Below are 27,731 nucleotides of genomic sequence, written 5' to 3'. Positions count from 1 at the left end.
GAAGGCACGTTTCCACGTGCTAAGGTGAATGCGTTTAAGGACACTTACCTCTTGCAGTCTTAAACTTCGCTGATCCGGGTTTGCTGTAACCCATCGCGTTGTGCGCCCTCAGTTCCACTTTGTAGTACGTGTCCGGGTTCAGGTGTTTCAAATAGTGCCTCGTCCTTCCCTGCGTCTTCAGCTTCTCCGTTTGACAGGTGTTCTCCAGCAACTCCCAATCGTCAGACACGTACTTTATTTGACAATACTTGATCTCATACATGTCGATCGGCTCGCCGTTGTCGGCTGGCACCAGCCACGACAACTGGTATTGGTCGTTGAACTTGGATACCTCGTACTCCCCGGTGCTCGACCTTATTATCTTCGGCTCGTTGGGGAACGTCTTGCCCGGTGTCATCTCGCGCAGTTGCGCTCCCCAGTTGCCCAAACCCACCTCGTTCCTCGCCGCGAAACGGAACTCGTACTGGGTCTGCGGCTCGAGGCCCTCGATCACGTACAGGGAATCTAAAAGGTGGATTCGATCTTTAATCTCTTCCCTGGAAAGCCAAGAAGACGAACACGATCGAGAAACGGGGAGTTAAATTGACACGTTGGTTGCCAGATGAAAACCAGTAGAAAATTTCTATCGAGTTAAAATTTTGTCTCGAGAACGTCGAAGATTAGATAGTTTAACATTTGAATCGTTCACTGCACAAAAACGGTTACCTCCGCTTTTTGAAAAATCTCAAAAATTTGAGTGTCAAAGCATTTTGTATAGTCGTAACTTTTTATATTTATAAATAACTTTCCAAAAAAGGAAAAAACTTTTTTCAATATTTATTTGAATTTATATTATAAAGGGAATTTTAGGAAACGATGTACATTATTTTATCGCACTTCTCAACTTGAAAACTGTTTAGCCAAATATTCCGTTACTTGAGAATTGTATTAACCCTTCGTGAGTTAAGTATCGATTCAACACGTACCAACGGACCATGTTTTGTTCCTAGCCTCCGTCCAAGTCTGCAAGCCCTCCTTGTACTGGACAGTGATCGTTCGCACGGGTAGTTCGGGGTGCGTGGATGGTGGCATCAGATCAAACCTGATGGTAGTGGCGGTGATCTCGACCATTCTCGCCTGCATCACTTCGCCAGGCCTGGTGGCCTCCCTGAGCTCGATGCCATGCTCCTTGGTGCCGTGAGGATTCGAGGCGATACATTTGTAGGTGGTGTAGTACCGTCTATCCAGAGGCACGATCATCAGAGTGGAGATCGGTCCCTGACCCAGCTGCGTGATCATCGTGTCGTCGTTGACCGGATGATCGCCGTGCATCGTCCAGCGAATGGTTGCGTTGGGTATGCTCTCGGCAGTGCAGCTGATGTTCACTTGCCTCTGCTCCCAGGACCAGACGGTCATGTTTGACATGGAAGCGAACGAAGGTGGGAACTCGACCGTCAGATGACCGTTTCTGCGCGCCTCGCCGCCGGTATTCTCGGCGATGCACTCGTACAAACCATCGTTTGATCTCAGAGTCTCCTGAATCGTCAGCATTCCCACGGTCTCCCCGGTCATGTCGTCGGCGACGTTGGTCACAGTTATCCTGTCGTCGTCGGGTTGCAACCCCATCGCGTAGGGCTTGTCGGAGGTGTGCTTCCTGAACATCACCTGGGGCGGTGGTCGACCGAAAGCTTTGCAAACGATGGACGCCTCCTTGCCCTGCACTATGGTGGTGTTTAAAAACTCCATGATCTTGGGTTTCACTATCACGTTCACCCTTATGTTCGTTTTCGCCGTCCCGGCGTGGTTGGTCGCCATGCACTCGTACTCGCCGGCATCGTCGCGATTCACGTTCGTGATCGTCAACACCCCCGTATCCGCGTCCACCCCGAAGCGATCCGCGTTGGATAGATTCTGCTGCGTCAGGGATTTCACCCAGGTGAACTTTGGCGGCGGTTTGCCGTGGGCTTTGCACTGTATATTCGCGTCTTCCCCTTCGATTATGTTCACGGGACTGGAGAGCTCTTCGATCGTTGGTCTCACGAGGACCTGTTAAATGAAATGCAAACCCTGTTTCTGACGCCTGTGGTGATTCGGGACGGGGAGGATTTCGGTGTAATTGGTACACACATTTGCGGTCGAACCTGTGGAGAGTCTGTGTTAATCGTGGAGATGGAACGGGTGTGCCTCGCGGTGTTGCGATTATTTTGTTTATGTACATTGTTTTCATCTATTTTGTCAAGTCTGGTTGCGCTCGGTGAGTAATCTAATTCGCGATAGTTTGGACGGTTTGGAAATTATCGGTTTAAAATTTATAGTCTTCGGTGGTCGTATTTGCGGGGGGTTGTATATAAATCTGTAGCTGAGCTCGTGTGTTAATCGTGGGCATGGAACAGGTGTGTTTGAGGTGTTTCGATTATTTTGTTTATGCTCAGGAATACATTGCTTTCATTAATGTAATTTATGATCGGTTAGCATTTGAAGTGATTCTGTTGAAATTCATACGTTTTGATTATTGAATAGTTTTCACGAATATTTCTGATACGATTAAACATTTAAGAATTATTTTTATTTTTTTTTTTCTTGTACTCAAGTAATTTACTTTTTAGGGTTAAACTAATGGTGTAGATTTTGAGGAAAACTGGCCTTTCTTCGCGTGCACAAATAAGGACATTTGCCTTAAATGATAGTGTCGGTAGTGTATGAGTCTTACGCCAGGTCTGAAAGTGTTAAAACTTCAGAAGAAACGCGGAGGAATACTTTTAATTGCAGCTGAAAGCACCAATTAAAGTTTAAAGCGTTCCATGAACCAGTATTAATTAACATTGTAAACGGTTAAAAACTTTGAGTTTTCTGCTAACGATCGCTTATCAAACGGGAGATACTGTTTCAACTTTTTAATTTATAAATACCGCCGCAATTATTCGCAGTATGTAACGCGGAATAGTATGTCGAGTACAAACCTCGACTCGAATGGGTCGTTCTTTGAGTTCTCCAGTAACCAGTACGGAGGCCCGACAAGTGTAGATGCCGTCGTCAGATTCTTGGACGTTCTTGATCTTCAACGCATACGTGTCAATAATGTAGTGGTCGTTCGTCTTAATTAATTCACCGTTGTACAGCCAGTCAACGGAGGGCGAAGGCCTTGCATGCACTTTGCATTGGATAGAGGAGTCTTGTCCCAGAATAGGGTATTGATTGAGTGGTGCGTTGTCCCATGTGATCGCAACTACAAAACAGAAATTATTCTTCGTACTTCTGCCTTATTCTCCTCTTTTCTGCACACAGTATATCGTTATTGGACTATTTTATTTGAATTCCTCATGTTTCGATAACGAAGTCACGGATTAGAAAATAAAGAAAGATATTTTCATTCGTATCGCCACGAATTGATCCCGAGTATTGCTAACAAAATATAATCTCTACTGTAATGCGATTTTAGGCTTACCTATGGTGTCGATCGTCACAGACTTGTTCAGAAATACCGAATTAGCGTAAGTGGCCTTGCACGTGTACTTCCCAGCTTGCTCCTCTTGCAGAGAGTTGAAGAACAGAGCCAATTTGTTATCCTGGTGCAATTCCGTGTACATGGATGGCTTCGAATGGCCCGTAAACGTGCTACAGGGAATAATTTAACGATTATTGCGATGTCCGGCCTATCTGCGTTACACCAAATATATTTACATACTATGACGATGAGTTCCGAATGTTCGGGCGGTGTGTTGGGAATTGTGCAAGCATCGACTCAGTGCTTCGCGAGCAAGCTACTTTTCAAAATGTACACTGTACTTCGCGTTAAATAGTATTCGAATTTTGGATACTGAACGGGAAACATCGAGTCGTTATCGGTGAAATGTCGTTGCGAAATCGGGGTGAGGGTGAATACGGTGTCGCATCAAATATGGATCGATAGCACGCGGAATAAATCGATGGATCTTAATTCGATGTAAGATGGATCGGACAGAACCTTTGGCGTGGTTCCACGTGGGTCGCAAGTAGAGATGGGCGAGAGTTCGAAGTATTGAAGCCTGGTTCAAGAGTGATCAAGACTTTCAAAACTGAACAATCTTGGTCAAGACTGACAAAGACGGATCATGACTTTCAAAAATTCAAACAAAGATTGACTAAGACTTTCAAGACTTTCAAAGCTGAACAATCTCTGTCAAGACTGATCAATATTTTTCAAGACTGAGCAACATCTTCCAAGGTTGACCGATATCTTACAAGCCCAGCCAAGCCTTTCGAAGGTATTCCGGTATCAAGTTACTCCGACACGTCACCGATTCGAAGCAATTAGATCCCGCCTCGAGCCCACCACTAATCGCAACCCACCGGAGCCCGCAATTTCGCGAGTTTGGAATTGGCACGGACGGAGGGTACACATTCACATGAATCCACACAATTTAACAAGGTTGCATGACAGTGCACGAGACAGAGATAAGGTCCAGGTGGATGCTGAATCGCGGCACGCAATGAATCGTTTTGCGACCGATGCGAATTCGAACGGTTACGTCAGCAGCGGGCACTGTTTAATGAACCCCTTCCTGCTTGGAAATCGAGACTGGTGATTCGGTAGAGAAAAAGGGACCAGCCGCGGTTTAATCATAGGTTTAATCAATTCAGAAATGATTACTCGTCGGCGCAATAGAATGAAACTGCTCGCGCGGTCGTAGGCAAAGTTAGTGTACGTCGTTCACTTCTATTTGGTACACCGTGCTTAGGCTCGGAGTTCGCCAACCCCGTTAAATTTAACGGGACGAGCTATCGTTACCCTATTTCATCTAATTTGCATAATTTTCTGTATCTCAGGAGCCAGTGACGACATCCGCCTGGAACTTGGACCATATATTTCGAATTACTTGGGCGACGATTTAACCGCGATGAGAATATATAGGCGAATCGAATCCGTGTCTCGTTAAACTTGCGTGCCACTGCCATTTTTTACGTCAATTTTGGAACTAATATACTGGACGTGATCGGTAGTTCGATATTCGATAAGATATTTACAAAGTACTGCCAATGTAGAGAGATTTGATTGCGCTCTTTCGGAAAGCGTATATCTAGTGTTTTTTAGTTTCTGTATTGACCGTCGCACAATATTTTAACGCAGACAAATAACATAAAAATCAAATTTCAAGACGTCCAAGATATCCATGAGAAAAAAGATTATTCCATAAATATATCAGAGAAACGAGCATTCCGTGACCGAAGTAGTTTGAACCCGCTACTTTGGCAGAACGACAATTTCTCCTGGCCTAGGTGTTCGGCTGCAGTAGTATCAGCCAGTCAGGGTCAGCCCGCATCGCTCGATCGCGAAACACCATGGCTTTTCGCGATCGTGGACGAGGGCACCTGAATCTTCGACGATAGAAAATTGAGGAGGGGATTGGCACCGCTATTATCACGGAGTAACGAACGGGAGGGTTGAAACGATTCTCAAGAGCTGATGCAACGAAGACGATAACAGTGTTAGTCCGGCGATTATGCAATTCCCTTTCTTCTTCGCTCTCCATGGGAACACTCTCTAAGTACAATTAATGAAACGGTTCTCTCTCTCTCTCTCTCTCTCTCTCTCTCTCTCTCTCTCTCTCTCTCGCTCTCTCTCACTCACTCACTCACTCACTCACTCACTCTCTTTCTCTCTAGACTGGTACACGCGGTTCGTCGTTGAATTTATCGGCCATTACTCCCCGCGACGAGCGGACATAATTATGCAAATCGCTCGCGGTGCCCGCTTATAATCGGGCAAACACGCGATCCGACGAATCAGCTACCGAGGTTAACGCTCGTTAGATTGTTTGATCGCGCTGTTTAAATATTTGCAAGACGGACGCGACGATACATTATTTATTAACTGTGCCTGGATCCTCATCGCTCAGACTAACACGGGGACGTTGAAGGCGCTGACACTCTCCTGCGGATTAATGATGATGGCTGATGGCTCGCTCGTCCGAAGGGGGGCCCCGAACGACGCGTCACGCACACATTTGAATAATTATCACAGGGGATAAGTGAACTTGATCGACTTTTAAGAAGCTATTTGTGATATGTTTTGACTGACCAGCTCCTATTTATAGAAGTTGATCTACAGTTGAGTTACGTTGAATTAAAAAATTCTTTAGTTAAATTTATAGAAAGATTCTGCAGACTGAATTTCTTAATTTATCCGCCCTATTTTGTCGATAATTAGTTTAATATTCGCCCTTAACTTTTTTTTTTTTTGAACCTTCTTTCGTTCGAACCCACGGATGGAAAAACTTGAATTCTCGAAGCCACTGGAGCGGTTCGAGGCGGTGCGTAACGCTTCGCGTGGCGCCCTGGTGAGGATACGAAAATATCTACGCTGTAATGGAGCCACTTAATTGTTCAGGGGCACTCCGTTGCGTCATTGAACGGGCACTTTCATAACGCGTCCGAGCATCCTTTAATGTCTATTTTAGCCAGGCATCATCCTCCCTCGGCTTTTCTTGCCTGAACGCCATGGTACACACGGCGGCGTTTAACGTTCAAATACAACGCGAAGTCAGTTTACCCGTCGTTGGAAGGCGGAAAACTTTCCCCGAACAGCTTAATGAGCAACGCTTAGTTCGCAGAACAATCGGGCGGGCCTGCAGCAATTAAGAGCTCCTGTACAGGCTGTAGTAGACGTAAATCAGCCACGGGGTGGTGGGGTTTGGTTTCGGTGATAGTGATGGTGAGCTTGCAATGGCGGTAGCAGAGTGTGGGGGAGGGGTATGGGTGAAGAAAAACAGTAGTCTAAGTTGGGATGGAAACTAAAGTAACTAAGGGGGCCATCGCAAGACAGAGGGCTTGAATGACGACACTAAGGTTGCGTGTAAAGTCTTGAATTACAGTTTTTATATACTCGCCTTGCGATCGGTAAGACGACGAGTCTGTGTGCAAAACAAGTGACAGAAATTTGTTCAATTAGTGCTTTGTGGTGTTGGCCGTGTCCTACTCGTGTGTTACGCAAAAGAATCGCTCGCTTCTACGTATTACTAGGGTGTCGTTTGGAGTTAATCGCCAAACCGTGCCGATGTGCCCCAAAACGGAAGCGAAAAAACATTCGTTAGACAATCGTGGATAATAGAGAATATTGGTAAACTAATTTATCGTTTTATAATGAATGAGTTTACAGAACAGAAATAATTAAAGAAAATTTAGTAGTATTTTGGGTGGTAAGAAATAATGCATAGTTGTATAATAATATTCAGTGAATTTTCGTTCAAGTTCATGTAACAAATTCCTTTCACTTCCATCGATAGATCAAACTCGCACTGTTTGGTTGTTAAGCTCTACGACACTCGACACATTTTGCTTTGCTTTTAATTATCAGCTAAAAGCGGCTCTGTTATTGTTTTAAAAAACAAAACAAAAAATTGGAAGCTCGAAAGCGCGGAGCATCCCTTGCACATATATTCTCGTCTGGCCTGGCAAACGTTTGTTTGCGCTGCAGCGATATTTTTGCCGTTTCCCGCTGGCAGCGATCGCTTGAATTATGACTTTCGAGTCTACCGTATATTCCTGCGAACCTGAAGAATTTAAGACAATCGCCAGATTTTCAAACGCGAAGTTACAACATTTTTTTGCGACGGTTTGTATGCCGTTAGAATTATAAATCTAATTATATGATTCAACTCTAAAATATCATATTAATGTGCGATATATAATAAAAACATTTATGTGCAACAATACTTGAGCGTCTTATCCGATGATAGATCAAACTGAAATGACCAGAGCGACCGTAAAACAAAATTACCGTACAGAATGTGTAACAAAGTGGACCTCTCCGAGCTATTTAGAAAACTTTCTCGCTGAGTTATCGACAGACCAGTAAGACGATTACATTTCAAATAAACCAAGTTGCGTTTCAGACCTCCGATAAAAAATAGAACTTCGTCTCGACGAATCGATCCACTCGACTGAAAAAATAAAATTACCGGTCGCGCTTCTCGATTACTAAGATTTCTCCCAATCGAGTTCTAGGTACAAGAAAACCTCGTTCGAGATGGACAAAATTGTTACCTAGTTAGAGGACAATAAAAATAAAAACTAGGGAAGAGAAATTAGAAATTAGTATTTAAATTACAGAACGAAATGTAAATGTCTTCGCTTCGATAAGTTCCTTTTGATATTAATTCAGCAAACTCTACGAGACAAATGGAATAATTAAATAAAATTTGGTCCATCTCTGGAACGGATGTTCGAGGATCGATCGAGTTAAACCCACCAAACGAGAGTACACCTTGGGCAAGGGGCCAAGAGTTTACCAAAGAACACAGGTCGGTTAACGATCGGCTCGTCGATCTACTCACTTGAGAGACTCGATCACACGATTCTGCGGATCGAGCCATTGCATGTCGCTGATGAGTTTCGTGTCGTCGACCTCCGGATTGCACGTCAGGATGATGCTGGAGCCGATTGGCTTCGTCTGCGTCTCCCCGCTCGGCATGATCGACAAGGAAGCTTCCTTCGCGTAAGCTGCAAGCAGAAGACGTGACCGCTTGTTACATTGACGCGAAACGGATCGTTAGGGATCTTGGATCGCGGCTGAAAGGGAGAGGAAGAAAAGGAACCCTAACGATTTCTTGCCGCGTTCGAGGCTGCGACGCTTTAATCAGCTAAGGAAGTAATTGCACGTAATTCCGTACACGGTGTCCGTAGACACCTCGAACACGTGCACGTATCTACTAACGACGCACCATATCCGGACCACCGATTATCGCCATGTCGTCCTCGGTGATTTCGATGCCTGCGTATCGAACGCGACAAGAGTTAATGCTCCTCGACAATTATCACAGATGGGGGCATTCATGTTATGTATGTTGACGCATGGAGACGTTTGAGTTGAGTCCCATGTTACAATTCTTATGTGAATAACACCTTTACATTCACACCTGTTTAGTTTACACCCCGTATACAACCCGTGCTCGCCGAAGTGGCTACGAGTCGACTCGTTGACAACCTCGCGAGGGCCCCGGAGTGCATACCGCGAAGGATTAAAGGTGGCAGAGCGATGCTCAAAGATGACTGTCGACGACTAACGTCTCGGTTACACAGGTAATAATATTCACCTTTTGCGATAAGAATCATTCAATTTTTTTATTTGTATTCTTGAAGGTAGTTGCTCATGAATGAATTCGTTAACACATCCTGAAGAAATATTAAAAAATCTTAAACGAATGCTTCCGAATCGACAAAATCAATATCTTTATACTCCTACCTACCATTTTACCTACAGAATCGAACCAATTTCCCAAGGAACATAGCCAATCAGTAAAAATGGAACTTCTCGAGAAATCCGCCTCGAGAACACAGAGATTCAACGGGCAGAGAAACGCTTGCAGCCCGTAATTGTGCGTGAAAGCGCGGCTTCGCGACGAAACGAGGCTCGTAGCTGCCCTTTAAACCGCGAGAAGCGTCGCTTTCCAGAGGATCCCGCGATCGTCGCCCGTGGGATCGTCCCCAACGAGCGCAGCTTTCACGTCGTAAGCTTCTTAGTTCTTACCCAAACGACCGGTGGCGCGGGGCGGCGGTGTCGCCCTGAGCACGTAGATGCACAGCACCGAAATGCAGATCGACGTCTCGGCGGCGCTCATCCTCGCGTCGCGGCGGATGCCACGAATGCTTTTACGGCGACATACGCGCGTCAACTATGACGCCGGAATGCGCCCTGTTATGCCGCCGTGACACGCAACGAGCACGAGCCGACCCGCCCCGGCCCATCGCGCACAACAGGAAGCCGAAATTAAGCTAATTAATCGTGACGAGCGAAAGTACGGAATTGGCCTAACTAGGAAACGTTACCGCGCGCTCGACACGCTTCCAGCTACGTTCGGAGCTGGGAGAATAACTACGCCACGGTTCTCGACGCTTGACGCGCCTGGAGCCAAAAACTGGAGCTCCAGTGATCTGTTATGAAAGTTAAATTGGACGAGCAAACAGTAGGTCGACTGCGATGGTGTTGCTGTTTGCGTATATTAAGGTTTGGAGAGTTGTGGTTCTGTTTGAAGGTGAACTAGAATCGCGTGGACGTCGTGCAAGAAGATGGATTCTTGGATGGACTGTTAAAGACAGAGCTGATAAGTTACGAATTACCACTTCGATAGTTACATAAGAACGAGAGTAACGAACATCGCATTTGCTAAGAGCGCCAGAGAAGCTGCCATGCCTGTGGCTGTAATGATTCTAGAGCAGCCCCGACCGAGTCCATAATGTGATATTTTGTTAACGTATTCGGAAACAATGCCTTGGCTTTTCGCATAAGCAGATTACGATGAGATGCTTACAGGCTTACGTATACTTAGGCGTTGGGAAGGCTGTGTCGCGCGTCCGATACGTAGGGAAGAGGACGCAAGCGGCTCGAATACAAAAACTTTCAAAGAGAAGTCTATTCGTTTTACCAAACCGAGAAAAAAATAAAAAATTGATATACACTTATAAAAATATTCCACGAAATCAGTCACACATTTACAAATCTCCTTTCACAGGATCCTCCCTTATCAATCGCCGAAGTAAACCGTCTCGGCAGAGACCAAACGCAGGTACCCAACGAAAATTGATGACGTTTTAAACGCTAACCACGTCAGACGCAGAATGCCCACCGGAAACTTTCTTAATAAGGAGATAACGGGACAACGATAACGACCATCGCGGAAAGTTCCCCTGTACGACCATTACCAAACGAGCATCTCTCGACATCCATGCAACCCCGGAACGTCTGCATCGTCTTTATTAGTCATCTTTGCACGGCATCCGGGATGACTATTGGAATATCTTTAATTCATCCCCGCCCCATCGTCATCCGTCCACCACCCCCTCGAGCGAACGAGGCGGAAATGATGAATTCGCGAGCCTTATCGCGTCGTTGGAGCGTTGTTTCCCGAGCGACTTCAACAAATAAGCTGTCTTGCAGGAAGACATTTCTTGGGGGTCGTAATCCCCCCGATTGCTGAACTTCTTATCGCGAAACGGGGAGAACTGCGGGACCGAAAATTGGACTTTCCGTTCGAGTCTCTCTTCCCCGCAGGCACGTCAGAAGACGTATTTCGAATTACGTGCCGTCTGGTGGCCTCGTTAAGTTTCTGGCTACGTCAGTTTTTCTCGTTAAACGTATCTTCGAGGAGTTGCCTGTCGCACCTGGGAACGGTTGACCGGGCATCCCTCGGTCATACTGATTCGAATCTTTTTGATAGTCTGAGTCGTCGGGTGTGTGTTAAAGGTGCGGTGCGAAGTGACCTGTGTAATGCTGAGTAAGAGGACAGCACTCTAAAAGGGGAACAGCGTTAGTAGTTTTTGGAATTTTATTAGAATTCTTTCATGATAGTTTTTAGTATCGAAAGAGGACTCTGAATAAGAAGACTGTGGCTTAAATAAACGATAACTACTTAAATAAACGAGGACAAAATGGTATTAGTCCAAACGAGGAAAAAGTACAATACGAAGCTCGACTGAATGGGGAAAACTACCTCGGCGGAAATTCACTTCATCCCTGCGTCGTTTACGTTCAAGTTGGATCTTTGATACTCCTGTAACGAGGCGGGATAGACTCCGCGTCCCGACGCATCCTGGATCAATTAAAGAAGTTTTCCAGACGCTCTTTCGTTGGCAACGCAACCCCCAGCGGCGTTTCCGCGCCCCTGCTCGAGCCGCGAACCGGAAACTACACAGGGTGGTCGTCGCTAGAAACAGGACACCTTATCTCCGGCACATTAAATAAGAAATGTTGCCACTAAACATTATATGCATCCACGATCCACTGTATCTCGCAAAAAGGGGTTGTTAACTACTGCATCAAGGGTGTCTCCGGTTTCTGGTGGACCACGGTGTACAGGCGTCGGCATGTCGACGAATTTTGTGCGCGGGGCAGCGCAGTAGCCGTGCACTGTTTGGCGTTTGCGCGTGGTCCGAGGCTGGTGTTGTTCCATTAAATTAATTGCCGCATTACAATTTCACTCTCGAGCGTGTTTCACCGCCGCGTAATGGCCGTCCGCTCGCGGAGAGCCACGCGGCGCGGTGTCCCACGACACCGACAGCGGTTAACGCCGCGAACTGTAAACCGAGAACGATATTTTTCATACAGTTTCATTCGACACAGTTTCAATTTTCGCGACAACAACCCGATTACGTCACCGCGCAACCTGCGTCACGCGACGGCTACACGGATGGACAAATGGACGGCGATTCTGGGCGCAACGTGCACGCCACGGGATGTTGCGAAACGCTCGAATCGAGTACTATTTATCAAACTGAACGGGAAGTCTTCGTAAACGTTGACGGAAAAGTCAGTTCGGTCAGATTTATGGCGCAGAGGGGGTGGCTGAATCGTCGGGAACTGTCGTGTAAAAAAAAAATTTTTATTTGCTGTAATGGAGGTATCGCGTAAGCGGTGGTATATGTTATTTACCGTGCGACGGGTGGCGAATATCGTATTATTTTTTGGTGTTCTATTTAATATTAGTGAGCGGAAAGTCGGGATTTCGAATTTATGGCAGTGGAGTAAAATAATTTTCTATTGGGTAAAGAGAGGGATATAAAATCTCAATTACACAAAGTCCGACTCATAAGTGTTCGTACCTTCAATATTTATTGAACAAACCACGCCCACACGATACTTAATTTCCATTCTATTCATATACAGGCCACGGTAATTAATGGCTCCCAGAAAACCGCCCTTCAGCGTCCAAGGGACCAGAAATACGCGTTCTCATCGCAGTATGATCACTGCGACGTTACGCCAGACTCGTTCAGCGGAAATCGTCGAAAAGGTCGATTCCGAGGGGGGGGGGGGGGAATCTCGAACGTATATTATAATCGTTTTACAAATTCGACCGAGTCACGGCCCAGTCTTCCAAGCCCCCATCGTATACAATGGTGAGCCGCACTCCACCCCCCAAAAATTCGCAAATTCATCGTTTCCGTGAGAGGCAGACGGCTCCTCGGGTTTATCCGACAACGAATCATTCCTCGCGAAGGTTTCCCGTGAAGAAATCCGGTAATTGGCCCCGGGGCTTCATCAGACTCGCCTTCGACTGGTCCCAGACGAGGGTAAGAAGATGGCTTTCGCGCATCGCCGTCAGAGAATCAGAGGGTAAGAGGGGTATGGAGAAAAAGGAATGGGGTGACAGGTGAGGGGAACAGAGAAAGGCCAGTTGGAGAAGCTGAGACGGAGAGAGACACCCTCCCAGGACATCTTATTTACGTTAGTTAGGGTTTGTTGGCACAGCCACCCGAGGGGCTATTCAATGGATCCACCCACTCCCTTCTCTATTCCCCGATGCATACGGATACATCCAAAGCTCTGTCTCACCACGGACTCTAGGAGACACTTTTACCTACGACAGGGGCTCCCAACCCGTCCTTGCTTTAGAGAAGTATTCGTTTCTCTATTTTTTAGAACTCTACAGGTTGCGGTGGGGAAATTCTTTCATTACTTTTAGAGGCTTCAATTTTTGCATCATTCCAATCTGACACCTCTTTCTCGCAGAATCCCAAAGATACTCTGTGATTTATCAACGGGCCAAGTGACCTGGGTTGAGAGTCACGTCTGTTGAGCCTATACGTTCGCCCGTGGACCTCCCCGCGAGTCAACCCTGTTACTTACACGCCACCCGTTGTACGTACGCGTCGCGGAGGGGGTGGAAACCGGGTAAACTCCGCGACATGTCACTCGAGCTGGAAGAATTCGATCTGGCAGGGTCGGGAAACAGAGGGTGCGAGTACGGATGGAAAAGAGGGTACGGGAGGGGAGAGGATTTGATCAAATTCCGATATCGAATTGGCCGGGTAAGGGTGAAAAACGAGAACCGCTCACGGGGGTTCACGAAATTTTCGGGATGTAGCTACTTGACAAACTTCCACTACCAGTTGGTAAACTTCGGTCGGGCCTCGCGCGATTGTTAGTTTTCATTCCAAGGGATGGCAGGGGAGAGTGGTGGGTGGCGTGATGGTGGAAATGGCGCTTGGGGTATTGCGGAAAGTTCGCGAGAGAAACTCGAGACCTGGGAAACGCGCTGAAACACGAGACCCTTGAAATACAAAATTATCAAGGTTTATTACCAGCTGGCTTCGACGACGTTTATTCCGCAAAAATTTGTCGCTACGGAACATGGCCGCCGCGTGCGATATCGGGGTTAAAATATTTCGAACCATTCTGATATGCTTGTTTCGACATTTCGATGGATATATTGATTTTGAATGGGTGCATGCCAATCTGAAGTTAATTGAAGCGAATTAAAATAGGAGTGACGTAGAGAAAAATGGCACGTGCAAGATAATACTTGACCTAAAGGATTTAAAAATATTAAATATAGGTACGGGAGAGGTAAAATCAATTTGTGTGGAAGTGCAAGTAAATAAAATATGTAAGAATTAATATGAATGAGCGAAATATAGCACGAATATTAAATATACACCTTTTCGCGTTGTCAATTCTTTTTAAGCCAGGTTTAAGTGAGGTTTATCGCAGACCAATTTTCACCACGACCGTGCACACCGAGATGTACGACAAATTTAATAGTCTTTGTAATGAAAACTGACGCGTGTCGAGTGACTCAAGTTAACTTTAATAGGAGCATTATTTGAAATATCGACAAACTGTCCTCCTGTTATCGAGCAATCACGTTGCTTCAACAGACTACCGTCCAAACACGAGTGAATAATTAAAAGGAGAGTCGAACAGCTTCTGATCGGTGTCCTACCTTTCTCAGAAACAACAGTCTTTGTCAAGAACACTTAGGAGAATAATTAAATGAAATGAAAACGATCAAACAACTCACAAAATTCAACAAAGTCCTTTCACCCTCCCTCTATAAAACATCTTTCAACAAAAAAGTCCACTCCAAATATGATTTCTAATTTACCATTACTATTACCATGAAAATGAACCCCTAAGCCAGCAGTTAAAGGCAATGAATATGCGGCACAGTGAGGGGGAAGAATCGTAGCACTTTGATGGGATTGCCAATGAGGTCGATCTTTTCTAACTCGCAGGACACGAAATCGCAAAATCATGAGAAGCATGGCCGATTATAGACTCCCCCGTGCTGTATTTAAATCGATTTCTGGAAAGAAATGAAGCGGAATAAAGATGCGTCGGTCAGCAGGGTCCTTTTATCGGGGACAAAGGAATCACCAACGTAGGATTGGCTGGTGAAACCGATACGAGAAGACGATGGAAGGGCCACTGGACCGTCTCGTTCTCGAAAGTTTCTCGATTAAGTCGCGGACCGAAGCACGCTCGGGGATCGTTCCGTTCTAATCTTGTCGACAAACTCTCGCGATTAAGTAGCCCGATATAACGTGGCAGGATAATGAAGTGGCCGAAGGGTTTCTCGCTGCGGCCGTTCAGTAAACCGAAATTACATACACTAATAAAGGGGACAGGGTAGGGTGATTCGAAGCTGCAAGAGAAACTTTCGACGGCGTCCCTGCGTCTTTATCCGCTTCGAACACGCTTCGCCGACTCGAGAAAGACGCTCCGTTATCGATAGCAATTAAGCAAATGGCCTGTGCGATACTTCGATATGTCGCGATGAATTCACGGATCGAAGACGATTACGTTACAGAGCGGATTCTCGAGGAAGCGCTGAAAAACTTGGGGCAGTTTTCTAATTTAAAACGCTGGAGATGCGTTCATGGTTTTTGTCACGCGTTTAGGCGGAAACGATGAAATGAATCGCGAGATCAAGTCAGAGGTCGAGATTTCGCCCTGTTATCGATTGATTCATTAGTGAAAAGATTAGAGAACAGATCTCGAACCTGCTTTTTTGCAATCCGTCACGCGACCGTCGAGGCAGATCCGCGGCGTTCCCGATGGCTATTAAATTCAGATAAAACCGTGAAACCCGGCGCGAACCGTTCGAATGAAAACGGTAGCCCCCGTCAGCCGATCAAAGCGCTCGCGTACACAAAGGTAACACAAGGAAGCCTTCTAAATCCGAGTCCACGTAGGGACTGAAAGGCACACCGGTGCCGTGATACCGATAAAAACTTTTCTCGACACGGCTGACGGTACACTCTCGGCTGGAGATAAGCCCCTTCTAATTAAATGCTCCTCGGAGGCTTCCACCTAGTACTTTTCTCCCCTCCTCCTTTACACTCCACGCGACTTCTTCTCCGTCGATCGCCACGACTTCGAAATCACTCGACAAATACCTTCAAAGCGATGCACGCTGATGCCTAGTTCCCAATTTAACCCTTTGCGCTCTGCACCATCCCGTTGCAAAATGTGCGCCAGGAACCGCGTGACGTTAAATAGTCTTTGGAAACGTGTACTTTTTTAAAATAAATTCTTATAGCTTTCTTCATCGTGACATAAAGGCGTCGTTTTTCTTCAAGATTGACCAAGGCATGGACTGAAAAATGGAGAAGAACTTCTCGCTTCATATTGGCTCGAATTGTCCTGGAGACAAATTGTCCAATTCCAGAAAGTTTCCCGAAAGAGTTTGTTCTCTGTTCATGGACCTCCAAAGATTCCACGTTCTGGACGATGTCTGATGGCTAACCATAGACATGGGCGTTTCTTCAGCGAAGCAGTCGCGAATAATTCAGTGCGCATCGAAACGGAGGGCAGTTGATCGCTCGTGGAATGCGGCATGGGGTGTTTATGAACGTCTAGCTGCGCCTGTCAGGTTAAATTGAGAATTCCATGACGCAGGGGGGACGATGCAAACAAGCGTATCGGGATACACGGTACACATATCTCGGTAAGCGCATTCGCAAGATATCGGAGGGGAATTGTTTCCATCTTGTTATTAAAACACCGGTCCGAGTCGGGCGAAATTTCAGGCGCGAGTATGCGCCCGTTGGGGGTAAGAATGCAATTATTTCGTCAAGAAACGCCAAGTGTGTCGAGCAAACTTTGCTAGTTTCCTCCTCTGAGCTACCGCGGCCGAAATTGCTCTGTCGCAAGGTGTCTATTCGCAGATCCGTCGCGGCGATTGTTTTGTTCTTACTCAGCCGCGCGTGGAAGAAGTTAACCGAATAGCACCGGAACAGAAAATTACGCGATGCACTCGCGACGCATGAAGCTTCTGTTCTACGGTGGATCGCGTGCGCCTGGATTATTTTCACGAATTAAGCAAGTGCGAATTCTATCCTTCCTAAGCATCCCGTAGTTTATCAACTTCAACCATCGAGATTTGTGTGCTTTTGTTTATGTAACGTACGCGTTTATATAGCACGGAGTGACGTTTGTTTTACTGGATATATGAGGATTGGAGAGCTCACTGTTACAGAAGCTTGGGCGTGGTTTACTTAACCCTTTCAAACATCGATTATCTTTTTTCTCGTAATAGTGTAATTTAATTTACAGATCGCTATTACGTGCCTCGTTTATTTCTTGTAAATTATAGCATCGTAAGGCCCGCGTAAAGCAAGTGCCGCGGAAAGATAATGGAGAAAATAAAACGTTTCGCCAATTTTCCGGCAATAATAAGCGCTGGAAACGTTCCGCTGGAATTGCAGCATGCCCCGTGTAAATACGTGGGAAACTAATTGCAACGTTTGAACGGCAGAACAATGGGAACATTTAAGCCACGCTGCCACGGACGAAGTTTCCGGGCAACGGATGAAATTCCAAACTGTCTTCTGTAAGCCACACTTCCGTTTGAATATGATCCCCGTCGCCAGTGCTCTCTGTGCCCCATCGTAACCGCCGGATATCGATTAAGCTACATTTCCACAGTTTCCTTGACTAATTTCACGATGTCGCGTCGACAGGATTGTTCCGAACGGTTTCGTTACATCTTCCTGCGGTTCCTCGACAAATGTCCCGGTCGAAATAGTCGCGCCGCTTCGTCCGAGTTGCGGACAAAAGAATTAAATTCTCTTCGACTCGGTTGCGGGTGTGGAAATATTCATGGGCGAGCTTGCAGATTTGCTAATTACATTTCGCTCGAGTTCTCGAAATTATTGTGTTAAAATAATTCTATATCGAGTTGTCTCAAATGTTTCTCTCGTGAGCTGCACTCGATTATTTTGCGTGGCAGTGTTTATATAAATAGACAATCTAATTTCTTAGATATGGATGTTGTAACAGTAATGGAGCAGAATGAATCGCACACGAGCTTCCATTTTATAATTTCAGATACCTAAATAAGAATCTGCGTGATTGCAAAGGATCAGCCCCTTTGAAAGGGGCCGATTTAAAATGTTGCACTCTCAGCAATTATTTTTACGCCGTTTCAAAGCTCTCCGATTCGGCGTTCTCTCGAAATCCGTGGGCGACGACGCTCGCGATTTTCAAACGGCGCGAGCTGATTGCCAATTTCGTCGAACATATTTTTTCGCGTGCATCTCGTTTATCATCGCTGACCACCCCTGAACCACCCTTCGAATACGTCTCGCGGTGAGAAATCCATTATAAACAGGGATCAAAAAAAAAAAAAAGGAAAGAAAAAAAATACCCGCCACACTAAATATAATGCCGGTGTCCGGTGGAACGAGGCGTTGTCGAAAACAAATCCGAAAATGGATCTACCGAGTTCTGGCGTGCGATTATTTTATTTTTATTTAACGAGGGGAAAAAGAGCGTTGGTCTGGCAGGTTTCGAATAGCTTTCGAACAGCTTCGTATAGCTGCGGCTTGGATGGTACACTTTGGGAATTCCAAAAAAGGTGGCTGATGTGTGTATTTTTTTTTTTTTTTTTAAATATTAGAATTTTACGTTGGCAATCAATTTATTTCATTGACTAGTTGACGATGGATTTTCAAGTCTTTTATTTTATACATAAAATGCTTGGAAATACATTAGCCACCATTTTTTATATTTATATTTATATTTATATTAGGGTGGAATCTCAACAATTGAATGGATATTAAAATAGTTCCATTTTAGTTTTAAATGTACAGTGTCGATATTAATTTCTCTAGATTAGTATGAATTGGAAGCTGGATATAAAAGTACAAGCTACTGTACGCGAGGAAGTACTCGAGGCCAGCCACAAACCGCAACGTATTACGTAGATTATTTACAAATTCGGATGTATTAATACGTTCACTGCGGCGTAGGAACGTATATGTCCAGTATCGTGTATCGTCCATGGGTGCCGTATATTATTTATTCCATCGCATTCGATTAATTTTGTGTATTACATTGTCATATTTCTCTTCGCCAGGCTAACTTTTGCCACATTTTAAAATTGCTAAAAAAGTCCAGTGCACACTCACACGGAGTGCGATAAATTAGAACGAAAAAGATCAGAGTTCTGTCCCGAGAGTTGTGGTGTTTTCGACCACTTTGCTACGTCTCCAAGTTTTTTTATCCGATACACGGACTTACCAGGGGGTGAGATTTCTCCGTGTCGAGGAGGGTGATCGATAAAAGCGCGGCACCTTTGGGGAACGATCTGAAAAGGAGCCACGGTAACCGTTGGTCGTTCCTCTTCTAAGCACTACACGCAATTACGTCGAGAGCGAGAAATCCTCAAGAAGAAAAAAACGCCGTGGTGTAAGATCATTTCCGTGCCCCTTGCTGCGAATCGATGCGCGTTCTTTCTGTGTGTGTGCGCTCGCGCATCTCTAAAAGGCGGCTCCCTCAAAGCGGTAAGACTCGTTAAAGGCGAATCTGGTCTCTTTTTCGTCGAGCTCGGCACTGCCACTCGTTACACCGTTTGCACGTGCTCGACATTCACGCCAGGGGTGAATTCAATCGCGTTCCAGTTGCAGAAACGTGCCAGCCGACGCGAGAGCCTTGCGGAAACGGATTATTTTGCTGATGTTTAGTTGACGAGAAGGTCCCTAAAAATTGTCAGTCTCGAAAAATTATCAACCGATTGAAATTTTAATTTGCACCTGTCACCCATTGTAAATTCATCAAGTGATCTAAATTAACTGTTTCTGTTTGGGTTCATTTTCATCTGAAGAATCCTGCAATATTCCCACGAAGAGCTAAAAATTTTTAAATGGAGTAACCGAGGAAGTATCCCGTGGAACAGATACACGAGTGTTTGATGAACTCGTAAGATCTCCGACGCGTCTTTGAAGTTGTCCGATGGTTGCAACTGTCAGACGAAAAAACAGTGGCATGAAAGAGGTTTACAGAGCTGGTTGCAACGGCCACTGTGGAAACAGATCCGCCCCTGCTCGGTACACGTGTCCTCGTCGGACGCGTGCAACGCGACACATAAGCGAGGGCGTCTCAGTCCTCTCCAAGTAGAGCGAAACGCGTCTGACGTAAGTGGTTTGTCCAAAGAAGCCACCGCGAGCGCGTGCGTCACGAAAGAGCGCCGGGCAAGTGAAGTCGCGTCTTCAGGGCCCGACAATAAATCCTGATAACGCAATGACGCAGAAGTGAACTGTACGCAAATATTAGAATTTTTGATATCATAACCTGCGGAAAATTCAGTCCAAAATTCTATACTGCTATCAATACTATCAAAATATTTTCGAGTCTTGAATCTAAATTTGCTTTCCAACGAGCGCACCATTATAGACCGTGGTAGAAAAATTGCGAGCACGGGATCTCGATAAAACGACACGATAAGAGTAGGAAAGTCGACGCTGTGCAGCCACGATGGACGCGAACGTTCCAGGAGAAGTTAACCGCTCGATCGTCGCTATTCGTAGCTCCAGGAGCCACCGTCCTATGGGATTTCATTCGTAACGAGTCGAGATAAGGCTTCCCCGGACGTGTCTTTATGGCATCCCATTGATCCGAATCCGTTTTACCGTGTACTTTATTGTGTATCGGGGTTGGAGCGGAAGCTCTACCGCTTCCTCGAGGGGGGACTGAATTTTGCAGTAAATTTTGGCTCGAGCAGAGACTACCGCGCGAGTTTTGTTTTGCGGTGAATTACTCCACGCTACTTTTATTTCCTTTTCAGCACTCTTCCCGGTGGTTTAGTGTACCTGGAAATGGGCTTCCATGCAAATTCGATGTAGGGCGCAGTAAATATTGTAGAAACGCGATAGCCACGCGAGGGAAAATGTGGCTGAGAATTCCTGAAAGTATCGAGATTCGATAGAGACAACGGTCCGATAACACGACATCAAAAAATAGTACACTTTTAATTTCACTTGGTGCTAATTGACTGGACCCTTCGTTTGCCAACGTAGGATAACGTATAGCCTGGCAAGTTTAATAAGGTCCCTGGGGTTGTGACTCGAGCATGGAGATGTGATTGATGAGTAGACTATGGCCTAGGTCTACAGTCTGGCTAATGAAGATGATATGATACTATATCCAGCGATCGTCATTTAACTTGTTGAAACATAAGAGTTTCTAAATATCGAGATTGTAACGCAGGTGAAAGGAGTATTAACTAAATGGACTCGTAGTATAGTCTTTTCCTATACAATTTAATATCAGTTGTCCTCGGAAAATGGTTCTAATTATAAACTCGACGGAGACGCTTGATCATCCTTGACATCCCGTAGACGCCAGAGTTAATCTTGTTTTGATCGAAGATGATTAAACCATGGCGGAAGTTGTTCAGTCTTTTACACGAGTTCAGTTTATCCGTCTGGGGGATCCGCAAGGTCTAATATATCAACTAGCAGCAATATCGCGCTGAATGGAATCGTGTAACCAACTGTCTTTCGAATCCGACCAATTGGATGTACGACCGAACCTAACAAATTAGTGTCCACGAAACTTTGCCGGCAATACGTAAACGAATTAAATGTGAACTACTTCTGATTCCCTGTAAACGAACTCGCTTGAGATTCCAAGCTAACGCCGTAAGTAAAGAACGTGTTCAGTAGATTCGTCGTGTCTGTGGTCAGACCGCAGATGGTAGCCATTCTCTCGCCGCCAGGAGCAAAAAGCAACATTCTTTTCCATTCTTGAATCAGACGTGCAAGAAACGCTTGCACAATCTGCTGACGAGATCGTTTTAATTGGGTTACCTTGCCTTTCTGAAATACCTGTAATCCAGGCTTTATGTATGCGAACATTCTGATTAGAAATGGTGTTAAATATTTTGGAGTAAGTACTCTATTTTGCTTCATCTAGCATAAAATGACTTTAATACCTGATCAACACCACATAATTTAATTTACAAGTTCGACCCTCCTTTTGCTCTCCTTTTATTTTAAGGGAAGAAAGTGTCCAGATCCGAGTAGGTCAACCCGAGAATATTCGTGGAAATTCCGAACTTATCGGGACCATGATACCCAGTGCTTCTTTTTCATCGCGCGTTCCTCGCGTTAAAAACGCTGTTCATCGTCCGAGAATGTTCGATATTTTCCACGAAATGCATCGCGATGCAGAGCATTCGCGCCCTTCCGTCCCTGGGAAATAGCTGGAGCCCCGTCCAATGTTCCATTTTCGTGACACACCGCGTTTACAAATTATACGTTTTTCCCGAGACGGACGGGCGGGCGTGACGCGACGACGGATGCACGGGATTGGAGAAATTCTTTCTACCAGAGAAAACACCTGAAACACGAGGTATCGCGAAGAACGCGGATTCTACGGCGAGGGAAAATCAGGAAAAGGAGAAAAAAGAGTAAAACGGATTATTCAGTTTCCTCGCTTATTACGTTGTCGGGATACGGGCGGGGAATTCCCGCGAATTCTTTGGCCAGACGTTCTCGCAATTCTTTCCTTTAAGCAGAGACGAATCAAATTGTATCGGGATTCGCCAAGAAAATTCTGAATCGTGTGTCCAAGGAAAAATGTGCGATTGCTTGTATTAGTAATTTAGTTAAAACTCTTTGAATTTATTAATATTACGATAGTAACTTCAAATTCTATTCCTGGTTATGAAAAAATTATGAAAATCTTTTTATTATATGACCTCTAGTAATGATTTCCAAGAAGCTGAAGAATTCCGTTCTCTAACGATCCAAGCGCACCCAGATACGCTGCTTGGTCTCAAGATCATCGCAAATTCGTCCCATAAATACTTGCCGAAACGGGAAGCGTTTCGAAACTTCGGTCCGTCGTAAAATGAAAAAATTCCTCTCGGGGGACGAGCATTCCCAAACCGCTCGGAGCCTCGCTAATTCGCGAGACTCGTTCCACGAACGAAAAGACAGGGCAGTGCCGCGGACCCGTCATCCATATTCCCAGCTGCCTTGAAATTTACAAATTCCCAGCGCGAAAACGTTCACCTAGGGACGGGGCTCGCGTTAGGCGAGCGCGCCTACATCAATCATCCGGCTTTCTCTCGTTCGCTTTTCACCCGACGAACAACCCTGACGGATAACGTTCGGCTTTGCAGATCCCGGAGTGCACGCTAACACGGGGAAAGATAACCTTCGAAGCGGCTGGGCTCGATATCAGGTGCGCCCGTGTTCTCTATGTTATCTCTGAACGTCGCTGAATACGTTCCCGTACGTACTCGGAGAGGGAAGACATCTACTCCCGCGTCAGGTCGTAGGAAAGAAAGAGGATTCTTCGTGACGACGCATAATTCCTACGTGGCGAGAAGAATACCGGCTGATAACGCTCCGAGACGTGATATCGGTAACGAGATAACGCGACGGGGAGAAGGGTTTACGTGCTTTAGTCGCGGATACGCAGATTCTCACGTCTCTGTTATTTTCACGGCTGTTGCTAACCATTCAAGATTTCTCTGTGTTTAATAGAACGCGAAATTGTCGCTCTGTGTTGGCCTGAAATAATGGATAAAGAAATCTAAAAATACACTCATGTCAGTCCCCCATAAGTATTCGTACACTCTAGGTCTATCGAAGAAATTTGTCAAAATTAAATGATAGGTCGGACGATTCCGAATAAGTATTTTAGACTGACCGTATATTTCTTTTGTCTATTCGTTGTTATGGTTGTTGAAGCATTTGTTTCGCGAGGGAAGTGTGCTCAAAATCTCTACGACCGCAAACTGTAGACCAATTCTATCCTGTACCGCAAGTGCAGCGACGTATCGCCTTGCGAAGTCCATCGCTTGATTCGCTCGACCGCAAACAGTTTTACCATCCAGCCACAGAACCGTTCACCCACAATCGATACCGGCTCGGACAAAACGAGCTCTAAAAACGCGCGCTTGATCCTCCTCTTGCTTTCACACAAGTACCGTGGTGACAGGTCGCGGTGGTGCCGCTTGAGAAAAATTCGGGGATGGCTTAGAAATCCTCGGGAAATACGAGGGTCGCTCTAGAATTCGGAGGAACACAGGAGGGTGATATTACGTGTCTGAGGAAATATAAGGGCGATCTTGAAATCCTTAAGAAATAGGAGAAATCTTGATATGCGGAGTACTCTGTCGACATGTAGTCTATTCTGTCGATAAGAGTCGATAATGCAAAATCTATCTATCCTTATGCACCTATAATTTCAGATTCCTCTGGAAAAAGTCATTTCATTTATCCCAAAAAGATCCCCTAACAAGTTCTACATTTCCTTAAAAATCCAACTTCTACCAATCCAACCCTCTTCAGCTCAGCTGCTGCACAACATTCCATTTACATCGCAATTTCAATCGCGCGATAGAGTGTTCGATATTCAAATCCGGCCGAATCTTCGATTACTCGCGAGTCCTTTGTATCGCGTGTGAAGGCTACCCGAAAATACCTTCCGCGTCGATTACGTATTCTGACACGAGATGCGCGTTTCGTCGTTCCCGCAGCGTCGAAAAACGGGCAGATGGGCGAGACAGACAGGGGATCAGAGCGTTAAAGCGATTTCCACGGAAAATTTTCGTCGACGCGCAACCCCGCGACACCTGCTTACCGATGGGCAGGAGGACAGCTTGCGGCGGAGGAACGCAGTTATCGAGCACAGGCGCCACGGCGTTATCCAGCAATTTCGGTAAAAGGGTTCGCCTATACGTAGGAGGGTCGCGCACCTGGTGACGCTGCCAACGGCTCCTGCCCCGACTAAAAGCTATTTTCCCGTAATTCACGAGCCTGTCCTCCCTGCAGCTCGCCGAGATACGCGACGACTGTACAACGCCAGCCTGCTTCCATCAATTTTCCTGGACGACGTTGCTCCAGCTTTCCCTCCTGGCGGCACCCTCGGTTCCAAGGCAATAAGTCGTAACTCAACCGACTCTGCGGGACCTTCGGAGAGGATTCGCTCGCTGGAACCGAAGGAAGCCCCGTAGGAGGCGCGTGTTTATGACTCAAGGTCTCCAGGAAGATCGTTCGAGCTGAATATTAGGTTGCCGCGCGAACTTCCCTCGATCGATACCAGGGGGGCTGGAGAAAGTGACCCCGAACAAACTTCGGATTCGGAATTTCTCAACGGGGCTTTCCTTATTTGGTCGATGACGAAGAGGATTGTCTGAATTTTGATTAAATAAACTATGGTTATCTGAACTAGCTGAACCTACATGCCTTGAAATTTTCCATCTCGAATTCACACGTGATCTACTTGGCCCCGCTACCAAAATGCCAGGTGTGCCTCTCTCTCTCTCTCCCCCCCCCCCCCCCCGTCCCTCCAGACAACGAATAAGAGTTTTCACGGCGCTACTTCCTGTAATTGCAATCGTTAAGAAACCATAAATCCACAAACGATCGCGCTCGGACAATACGCGTCGCGTTCATTAACGCTTCGAACGACGGGGTTGGCGTACTTTATTAGTGCGGATGCGGCGCGAACCGAGGGTCGGCCAACGACTTCCTCGTTCTCGCTGATCCGTTCCTTCCTTCGCGCTCTTTCCGAGCGCCGAGCGAGCCAATTTTCGCGCAAATTCGCGAATTTATACGTGGCCCGCAAAGAGAATTTCGTGTTTTGCGAGAGCACGAACCACGACCGAGAAGTCGTGATTTTCTGGTCGTCGGTCAAATTTAATCTTCGTATAATGCGGACGAAGGGCCACCGCTGGTTTGCTTCGACGCGGCCGACAAAGAGGAATTAAGAGACAAAAAGCGTCGAGCTCTAATTAAAGTCTGAATCGCAAACGAGGGCTCCCTCGAGACACAAAAATAATGTCGGGGACCAACGGATTTGTTTCCGCGGCGCGGAGACGTTTTCGCTCGCTTTCGTGCATTTTCTTCTTTTATTTGTTCGCGGGACAAGTTTCGCATAATGGATCGCGTGTCGGAATGATGGAAACGGGGTTACGCTTGATATTGTGTAGCGAGTGCTACTTGAAATCGCGCACATTGTGCTGTGCGAGACAGATTCTTCCCAGTGGTTCTTCAAGCACGTCTTGCAACATTATTTTTTGGTGGATACTTCTGGTTACGTGTTTCTTTGAAGCTCTACATGCCTTGACAATTTTTAATTAATTCATCCGGCTTTTCTTTCTTGCAGGCCTTCTAAATGGAACACTTAACTAGAGTTCAACCGTGACATTTATTATTCAAAAAGATGAAATATGTTGCAGTCGCGTTTAATATTAAATTCCACGTTTAAATTACGATGTACATCAGGGTTAGAAGCGGTTGAGGCGTCCGAAATATTGTACCTCACCGCGGAAAACACATCCTCCATCAGAAAGTTTCAAGATTCAATTATGTCCTAAACTTCGTCCGCTCGCCAAAGGCTAGACACCGTTGCCAAAACACATTTTAAAGTCACGACACAGCCGAGCGACTCGTCCGAGTTCCCAGCACCGTGACAATGATCAAACACCAACAAAAGTAAATCCTCTCAAACCCTACAAGCCGTTCCAAGCTGCGCAACACCGTCATGGACGACGCCTACACCTGCTTAAAACGCGTTAACACAAAGCAGACACTCGCGGGGACGTATTAGCTCAGCCTTCCGCAATCTAATCGTCGAACAAAGGCCGGCTAACCAAGCGTTTCGCTATTGTCAGCTCCGAAATGCATGGAACAAAACGAGAGGTACCGTAATTATCGCGAATCGCTTAATGGCTCCGAAATAAAACACCCCCAAGCGGGTAGACGATCCTTCCCACCGTGGGATTTCGAAATTCTTTTGGATCTCATTAATTCACAGCAAAAGCCATTACCTACCCGGTCGTGATACAGCCGAAGATACGCAGACGAGAGAGTCAAAGGGACTCCGACGAGTTTCAATGATATCGGAGGGATGCAAAATGAACGGTGGTCTCCACGAGATCCGATTGCACAGGGGTTCCCAATATTTTACAGGTATATTGCAAAGATTAATCTACCCTTACTCATGTTTAGATAAGAAATTTCATTCTTGTCGCGTTGGGTATCTTCTTGGAATTTTCAGAATATGTTCACGACGTTTGGTGCATCGTTTGGTGCGTCTGAAAGCTCGATTCCGAACAAGTATTCGATATTTTTAATAAAATCTTGTATATTTCGTCAAGACCGCTAGCTTCAACTGGTTCTAGCTTCCTTTCCATTCGTCAATTATTTTGTTATCAAAAATTCTGAAACGATAAAAAATGGCTATGATCCCTACTAGAGCAAAAGCGACGCAACCAACGAAGTTGGGAAACCCTGCAATGGAAACGCGTGTACCTCTGACCAGCGAGGACGCGGGAGGGCTTATTTAATGCCTCGAGCGAGATTTTTTTTTCCACCAAGCTACGCAAAATTAATTCGACGCTGTGGATTTCATCTTTTGACCCTCTCGCTTCTCTTTTTGACGGTAGACTTCGCCGCGCCTATTTGCTCGAGCTCATTTTTTTTTTCTCTTCTCGCATCGATCGGTTAATGAAACGACGCCCGCGCGATCGAAGCGTCGATGCAATTTTATTTCAACGCACCAACAATGAATGGTACCACCCCCGCCCCACCCCACTTGGTGCACCGATGTTTGCGCACACGGACCGGTAATTGTTAATCGCGGAATGTTGCGAGCGCATTAAGTTGATTGCCAAGTAAATGGATTGTTTGGGACAGCTCCATCTCTCTCTCTCTCTCTCTCTCTCTCTCTCTCTCTCTCTCTCTCTCTCTCTCTC

The 27,731-nt window shown here is 45.9% G+C and overlaps 2 protein-coding genes across 7 annotated transcripts in view; both read right to left on the bottom strand.

The window, feature by feature from the left end:
• LOC128895799 (uncharacterized) overlaps positions 1-27,731 on the bottom strand; it is a 193,110-nt gene that overhangs the window by 72,978 nt on the left and 92,401 nt on the right. The window lies entirely within an intron of this gene.
• The window catches only part of LOC128895317 (fasciclin-2), a 107,075-nt gene that overhangs the window by 18,457 nt on the left and 60,887 nt on the right, over positions 1-27,731 (bottom strand). For 2 of the 6 annotated variants that reach the window (XM_054157814.1, XM_054157815.1), the window contains exons 2-7: positions 8,292-8,457; positions 6,846-6,869; positions 3,425-3,594; positions 2,940-3,205; positions 966-2,025; positions 49-504 (exon numbers count right to left, since the gene is read on the bottom strand). In XM_054157814.1, the coding sequence (XP_054013789.1) occupies positions 49-504; positions 966-2,025; positions 2,940-3,205; positions 3,425-3,594; positions 6,846-6,869; positions 8,292-8,457 (2,142 nt within the window). Of the gene's footprint in view, positions 1-48; positions 505-965; positions 2,026-2,939; positions 3,206-3,424; positions 3,595-6,845; positions 6,870-8,291; positions 8,458-9,484; positions 9,635-27,731 lie in introns of those variants that run through there. The other 4 variants (XM_054157812.1, XM_054157816.1, XM_054157817.1 and 1 more) reach the window with 4 other exon arrangements.

Source organism: Hylaeus anthracinus, unplaced genomic scaffold, assembly GCF_026225885.1.
Source record: "Hylaeus anthracinus isolate JK02 unplaced genomic scaffold, UHH_iyHylAnth1.0_haploid 5, whole genome shotgun sequence".
Classification (NCBI taxonomy): Eukaryota; Metazoa; Arthropoda; class Insecta; order Hymenoptera; family Colletidae; genus Hylaeus; species Hylaeus anthracinus.
The sequence above is the reverse complement of the archived record's forward strand: the minus strand, read 5'-3'. Positions and strand labels throughout refer to the sequence as shown.